Source organism: Magnolia sinica, chromosome 19, assembly GCF_029962835.1.
Source record: "Magnolia sinica isolate HGM2019 chromosome 19, MsV1, whole genome shotgun sequence".
NCBI classification, from domain to species: domain Eukaryota; kingdom Viridiplantae; phylum Streptophyta; class Magnoliopsida; order Magnoliales; family Magnoliaceae; genus Magnolia; species Magnolia sinica.
In genome coordinates this window covers 61,501,339-61,509,066 of record NC_080591.1, presented here as the reverse complement: position 1 = coordinate 61,509,066, position 7,728 = coordinate 61,501,339, and the positions used below count along the sequence as shown (strand labels likewise).

The window sequence follows — 7,728 nt, the reverse complement described above, 5'->3', positions numbered from 1 at the left end:
GATTTTTCAAGCAATCAAAAGACAATGACTTCCCAGTTTTTTCGTTTCAGTCTGAGGGGAGGCATGCCTTGTATACGATTTCATAGATGGCTGCTCATCAGGTGACCATGCGTTGCCGTTGCCATAGCATCAAGATAATATTGTTTCGCGTATTTATCGCGATATTTTCAAAATATCGGAAATACGTGGCGAGAGAGAGAGAGAAGTCGTAACGTCGTTTTGAAAAGGCTCCCTCGCTCTCTCGCCTCGTTTCCAGAGACCCAAAACCCCTGCGCCCTCCCCCTCCCCCCTTAAAATTCCCCTTTTCGCCTTCTCTCTCTCTCTCTCTCTCTCTCTCTAATGGCGGATTTCCCTCCCAACTTAGATGACGGAGAGCTCTATCTGCCCTCTGACATCTTCCCAAAAGAGATTCCACCCAACTTCACTACTCCCGACGTGTTCCCGTCCGAGCTCACCTACATGGAAGACCTCTCCCAACAGCTCTCCTCCTTCAACCGCCCAACCCCCCAACCACCCTTACCTCCTTTACTGCAGGTACATGCTACTTCAGTGCTCCCTCATCTTTCCTTTCTTCCCTTTAACCGCTCCCGCTTTCCAAACCGGTTCTTATTCTTTCTGGGTTTTTCTTTTTAAAGCAGTTCCGGCCGGTTCAGCGTGTTCAAACCGGTTTTTGCTCCGGGCCTGGCGGGTTTCCTTGTGCTCACTGCGGCCATCCAAGTGTTCGTGGATTCTCTGCTGATTACAGACCCGGTTACCAGTTCCAACCGGCTAAGCCGCCTCCGGCCCAGGTAAACTAACCCAAACGGACCGGTTTTTTTTTTTCTTCTTCTTCTTCTTCTTTTCTTTTAATGCTCTTTTCTTTTTGGGTTTGCAGTTGGAGCGGTTTGTGCAGGGAAGAGGGAGGGCTTTCCAGGGGCAGACCCGATTTTTGCCGGTTCGGGTTAGCGGTTCGGGTCCGGCTGGGACCGGAGTTTTTCTTCCTCGGGTTTTTAATGCTGACATGAGAAAGAAAGATGGTAAGCTATTGTAATCCTTGAATCCCATTTCCTTCTTTTTATGGCTTTTTTTTGTTCGTGGAGTGATATTTTCACCTGCTTTTCTTTATGCATGCACCTCTTTGTATTGTCTTTTCTACTTTTCGTTACTGGTAAGCTGCAAAAGCCTAGAAAACTAGGACAGGGGTGTTCTATCAAAAAATAAGGTGAACTTTCAGCTCTTATAATAGCTTGATTGTACTTACTTTTAAGTTGGTGAAAAGCTGCTTGTTATTTATTGAGAAATGCTGCAAGCATGGGAGCATGGAGTTAAAATCCTGGATTTTCAGTTTTTCTACTACTCATGCACTTTAAAATCTTGAATTTTAGAAATTATGTACGGTGGTTTGAAATTTAGCTTTCAAATTTTAAAATTATTTGATATATTCACGTAATAATGAATGTGATGAATTAAACACTTTCAAATATTTTATACCTCCAGCGCACTCCAACGTGTAGAGGTGTGGGACCGCACTAAAAATGGCAAAGTTATCAATTCACCTGTAAAGAAGTTGATTGCTTCCAGCGCATTTCTTCGGGTGCCAATGAAAAAGCACCATTTGTGCATGTATAGGTGTGGGACCCACACTAAAAAGGCGCTTATAAGGGAAGGGGAGTGTATCGGGATTACTCCATTCAGTGCCAATGAAAAAGCACCATTTATACATGCAGAGACATGGAACCCATACTTAAAAGGGCGAAGTCGTCATTTCTTGTAAGGAGTTTTACTTTTTTATATGTGGCTCCATGTATGGTGAGGCCATTGCTGTGGGGCCTACCTTGATGTATTTATTATGTATCTACGATGTTCATCTGTTTTTTGTAGATCATTTTACGACATGAGCCCAAAATTGAAACATATCAAAAGCTCAAGTGGACTGCACCATAAGAAACAACGACGATTAAATACCTATCATTAAGAACTTCGTATGGGCCACAAAAGTTTTGGATCAAGCCAATATTTGTGTTTTCCCTTCATCCAAGTTCATGTGTCTTCATCAAAAAGTTGGAGGGTAAATAAGCAATGCAATGGGCCTAGAAAGTTTTTAAGCCAGGCGTTCAATCATTAGTGATTGTGGCCTACCCGAGATTTTGATCTACTTCATGTGTTGTTGTCGTGACCTAAAATGAGCTAGCAAAACGAATGGACAACGTGGATATATAATAAATAAATCAAGATAGCTCCCGAGAACACAACTTGACTAAAGTCATTGTTTCCTCGGCATCACCAAATCTGCTCTCTTATAAGTAGCCCTAGGTTCAAAATAAGACAATTTAAAGCAATTGGTAGCTTACAAAAGTGGACCCATTAATTTCACATTTAAAACTAAATCGTATAATTTTATATTGTTTTTTTTTTTTTTTTGATAAACAATCTATGTTCATATGGGCTTATGTTTTTTTTTTTTTTTGGCATCACATCATTATCGTGTAAATGTAAGTGATAATATTCAACAATGTGAATGAATATAAATACCTTAAAGAGATGGTAATGGTTATAACATTAGAGAAAAAAATACTAACAATGGATCACTAGATGAGTATACTACCCTAATTTTTTGGTACGTGCCATGCCTATAGTGCACACTACCAAATTGGGTGCCATCTTGTTGGGGCCCATCATTGAATCACAACCCATTATATATATATATATATATATATATATATATATATATATATATATATATATATGCCATACGTATAGTGCGCACTACCGGATTGGGTGCTATCTTACTTTGGTGGTCCATGAAAAATGAAAACAGTTTCCTCCCTTGATTTGCATTTCTCTTTGCTATGGCCCACCAGAATTTTAGATCAAGGTGAAAATTTGTCCCTTGGGGTTTCGTTAGATTTCGCATCACATGGACTGTTCGGATTAGACGTGCATGACAAGTGTGCAAAGGTGCTCACATGCCTAAGTACACAGGTGAGCATATATATATATATATATATATATATATATACAGAGTTGGTCTCCTACGAACTGTACTGCACGTAATTTATGTGTGAGCCTTCATATACACCGTAGGATGAGGAAAGCGGCTGAGATTCCACTTCGTTGAGGGAGGGAGAGTCTTCGAAGAAAAGACTCTCTCCTGCATTCACGAAGTCTCACATGAAAGTCTTTCGCATGAAGATTCTACGCAAGTATTCTTTGTGGAGCTTACTATGATGTTTGTGATAAATTCAACCTGTTCATCCATTTTTTGAGATCATTTTAAGACTTGCTACAGCGTACATGAAGGCCCGTAGGAGACCGGCTCTCTCTCTCTCTCTCTCTCTCTCTCTCTCTCTCTCTCTCTCTCTCTCTATATATATATATATATATATATATATATATATTATTACATGGTAATGTGGATGGTTTAAGTTGGGATTATGTAATATATATTGTATTCATAGGTTTTTATTATTACATGGTAATGTGGATGGTTTTAGTTGGGATTATGTAAATATATTTTATTCATAGGTTTTTATTATTACATGGTAATGTGGATGGTTTAAGTTAGGATTGCTTACATAAAGGCATATATTTACCTTATTATATTTAAACTCTCAAAAACTGCAGTGACCCTTAAAGTGGGACACACCGGATAGTAATAGGTGATCCAGACCATCCAAATTACTTCATTGTGGATCGGCATCACCAATATATTTTTGAGTCATGATCCAAAGAGCCAACTGTATGGAAATCTTCCCATGCACCTAGTTACAATACATTTGTACTTGTTGGCATTGACATCATCTCTGGACCGTCCACTCTCCTCTGCTACTATTGAAAAATCCCAGCAATCGAATGCTTCTAAATATTTGTGCCTGTACATAGCTTCTAAGAGCAATAATCTGGTCCAAACATTTCTCCACTGCAATAATTGGACGGCTTGGATCAACTAATCGTTACAATTTTTAGGCCACTCACTCATTTACCTTTAATTATATTATTACTGCAAAAATTGTAACCATGAGTAAAAATAATGTGGATGCCTGAATCGCCCATAACATTTATATTTGGAAATTCAAATAGCATTCTCAGGTTGAGCACAAATAGAAAAAATGATTTTATATTTTGGTTTTGTCTCTGTCGATTTTTAGGGAAACACTCATTTAAGGTGCTGAATAGAATAGGCCCACTTATGGTTACAAAATGTTTGACTATGCCATACAGTCGACTGTGTGGGCCCCACCTGTATTGTGCCAGCCATCTGATCCAAGTTGGACAGCTCACCATGTATGCAAAAATCCAAAACTCAGGTGGGCCATACCATCTGGAACGGTGTAAAAATGTACCTAAAACCTTTAAAATCTTGGAGTGGGGCCTACTGTATTTCTAGAATGGCCATTTTTTTGTATGCCCCCTCATCCTGGTGGGATGCATGCAATGAAACGGATTGGATGGTGCATAAATATCACGACTGGCCCCATGTGGTAAGTAAAAAAATTGACGTTTGTGATGGAGCCCATTTGAGTTATTGATTAGGCTGATTTTTGGGTCAGGGGCCTAACATGATGGGACCCACCTAATGAACGTCTTGGATCAATGCAACATAGAGGGGGCCCACAGAGGTGGACAGCGTGGCAACATAGGCTCTTTTGTTTTTTTGGTTAGTAAAAGATTAAAGAGATTGTACTTTTGTGGGACAGAAGTGGAAAGGGTTGAGTATTCTCAGTAGTCAGGCTGTAAACGTTGCATCTTTTTTTGGGTATTTTTTTAAATTATAGCATTTTATGTATTTCAGGATAGGTTTGTCCTTTCCTTTTTAATTCTTACAAATTCCATTAATTTCTTTCCCACCCAGAGTCATCTCCAACCGTTCAAAATTTTTGGATGGTGTCTTTGTAAAATGGGGTGGGGTGTTTTCACTACATCCGACGTGTCAATCAGATGCATCGCGTCACTTTACTTCCAAACCTCAAAAATCAACCTAAATGGATACTCAGGTGGGCCACAACACATGGACAAGTTGAATGGGATTGCCCACAGTTTATTTGTGTGGGGTCCACCAAGATGTTTGGAAAAAATCTAGGCCATGCAGATCCTTCATCTGCCATGGATGAAGTGTCGGGACAAAAATAGGCTGTTATGCCAAGTAGGTGCAACCTGGTGAAATCAAGGGTGGGCGTCCCCTCTCACCTTGTTCCCTGTTTTCTGGCCAACCAGGGCTTTGGGTCAAGACGAATTTTGGGCTATGTAGATACCATAAGGGACACATCTGATGGACGGTTTGGATGTGATACATACACCACGTGGGACCATATCTTCCTGGTAGCATTGTAGCACACCTCTTTTGGCTGATGCTTGCCAACTTGGCTTTGTAGTTATTTAATATAGTTTTCATGAGCATTATTGAAATATAGATTTCAATGAATTTCGTTATTAATAGTGGAAATTTTTTATTTATAAGATGATGATCACTTCATATGTTGTGCAGTGAATTTAAGTATGAAAAGAGTAATTATTGATATTCATAATTCATTATTTTCTTTGCTAACCAAATATAATTGAATATTCCATCATGAAAAAATGATTTGTTTTTACACTTTTCATGTATTATTCTTTGACTCTTTGTTTTCTGTTTGGATTGGTAGAAATGAAAATGTACACACGGAAAGATAACCATGAACTTAGGAAAAGGAAACGAAAATAACCATTAATTAAGGAAATTTGAGGAAAAGAAAAGAACGATTTCCTTAATCATGTTTTTTTTCCAAACGAGGGTAGCCGTTGTATGAGAAAATTGTTCGGATTGAAAACAACCTCAAATAATAATCAAACAAGGAATAGAGAATGAAAAATCCAAACAAGCACGGAGGACACACGAGTTTTTATATGAAAAATCTACATGGAAAAAAAACCACAGTATAAATGGCGATCAATCCACCATATTCGAAAGAAGATTACAAGAGATGGAACAAATTATAATAGAAACCCTAGCTTTTCCCTCAAAATCTTTGGATATTTATGATAAGCTTCTATATTAACCCTAATCACAATTAGAATGGTATTTATGTACTCATGTACATGATTAGGAAACAAAACCCGTACTTATAAAAAACTTACGCGTTTCGTCGATCAGATCGATGGGATCTTCGGTCAGACTGATAGGAACCGACACATCTATTGATCGAACCGAAAATGTTCAAAAAGGTCACAACATGCAATCTAAGAATGCACCCTCTAATTCCGTTGAACTGCAAGGGACTCCAATCGAACCGACTAAGGTCTTCTCTGCACTAGGATTAAAGGCACCCAATCAACGGAAAACAATTTCATATACTCAATTACCTTTTAGTTTCCACCAATCCAAATGGTTTTAGGCAATTATAATTACATTGCGCAATTAAAATTACAATTGCAATGCAGAATTGAAAGCGAAATTATTATGTTTCTTCTCATAAAAAGCTCACATGCTTTCTTGTAAAATTTTCTTTTATGTTTTTTTTTAATGTTTTAAATGAATATTAAAGGGTCCTGATAAAACCATTTAAAAGACTTAGACACATCATCATTCATTTTTTTTATTTGAATCAAAATTAAATTTATTTTCATGTATTTATTTTATTTTGCTGTTTTCTCAGGCATGAGAAGTGGAGAACAGAAACAACCCATGAGAAATGTGGGTTTGGGAAAACAGGTCACTAAATTTCAACATCCATACGAGAAGGTTCTGCCTCAGGACTGGACTTACTGACCATTCTACTATAAAAAAAAAAAAAAAATACCCTTTTTCTGGTAAAGTGGATCAGCTGTCTTGAAGAATAAGATGAAAAAAGAAATGAAATAATAATAATAATAATGTGTTTTGATGCATCTATGTTTAAAAAAAAAAAAATTGGTGAAACTGGTGTTAAGGAAAAGAAAGCTGAAGTGTTGAACTTCAAGGAGTTATTTTCTTTTTCTTTTTCTTTTTCTTTTTTTCTTCTTCCTATTTTCCTCTTTAGATTAACATGGCCACCTGGAGTTTGTGAAGATAGGGATACATTTGGTGGGCCACCATACAAATGGACTCTTTAGCTGTCCACTCATAAAGCGTCCTTCCAAAGGATTGCTACCAGAGTAGTAAGCACAGCTGATAGTCAGTTTTTCCCATCATTACTTTTTTAAAGGCAATATAGTGCATCTAAAAGATGGCCCACCAGATCAACAGTCTTGTGTAAGAATTCTATTTAGTGGGCCTTACTAATCAACGGTCTGGATTGTCATTCAGTTGGACTGGATGATTGAGTAGAACAGTGAGCCCCACTTCAGGTGATGCGCTGTGCAGTCTATCTGCGCAGCTTTGCGTACTAGGGCTGGAATGCTATAATTGTCTTACGCAGACACTAATTTGAGTTGCACTGGGATGCTACAATGTGGAGCGTGGGAGAGAGAGTTGTGATGGGTTTCAAACTCTCTCTCCACAGATTCTATAAAAAGAGAACTGGGTCCCCGATCCTACATCATAACAGAAATTCGAATCCCATCTTGTGAAATGTAGAAAGGGTGTGAAGGAAAGAAAGATCCTAAGCTCTACAGGTATTCTGGTATTCTTATCCGGCTTCCATGGCAGCGTTTGAGCTAGGTAAACTATCCGACCCCTGATCGCTATGTCCCATGCACAGACAGATCCATGGGCCTATTCTGCATATAGATTTAGTCTCACAATTGGTATCAGAGCCACTGTGCAAAGGCATGGATGATCATATTATCTATTTC

General features: G+C 38.3%; 1 protein-coding gene across 3 annotated transcripts; it reads left to right on the top strand.

Annotated features, from left to right (window-relative positions):
- The first annotated feature begins 317 nt into the window (after nucleotides 1–317).
- On the top strand, nucleotides 318–7,122 carry LOC131235064 (uncharacterized). Of its 3 annotated transcripts, none has more exons than XM_058232169.1 (4): nucleotides 318–534; nucleotides 639–788; nucleotides 875–1,016; nucleotides 6,612–7,122. In XM_058232169.1, exons 1-4 carry the CDS (start codon nucleotides 340–342, stop codon nucleotides 6,722–6,724), a joined length of 600 nt encoding a protein of 199 aa, XP_058088152.1. In that variant the 5' UTR covers nucleotides 318–339; the 3' UTR covers nucleotides 6,725–7,122. The 3 variants fall into 3 exon arrangements, with proteins under 3 accessions (XP_058088152.1, XP_058088151.1, XP_058088153.1); XM_058232168.1 differs by having other exon boundaries at nucleotides 636–788; XM_058232170.1 differs by lacking the exon at nucleotides 6,612–7,122 and having other exon boundaries at nucleotides 636–788; nucleotides 875–1,316.
- Nucleotides 7,123–7,728: the final 606 nt, after the last annotated feature.

Bases quoted from the DNA above. Each gene is read 5' to 3' on its own strand.
- LOC131235064 (XM_058232168.1), top strand. From the start codon at position 340: ATGGCGGATTTCCCTCCCAACTTAGATGACGGAGAGCTCTATCTGCCC. The intron at 535-635 runs GTACATGCTACT...TTCTTTTTAAAG, and splicing joins CCTTACCTCCTTTACTGCAG to CAGTTCCGGCCGGTTCAGCG. The intron at 789-874 runs GTAAACTAACCC...TTGGGTTTGCAG, and splicing joins CTAAGCCGCCTCCGGCCCAG to TTGGAGCGGTTTGTGCAGGG.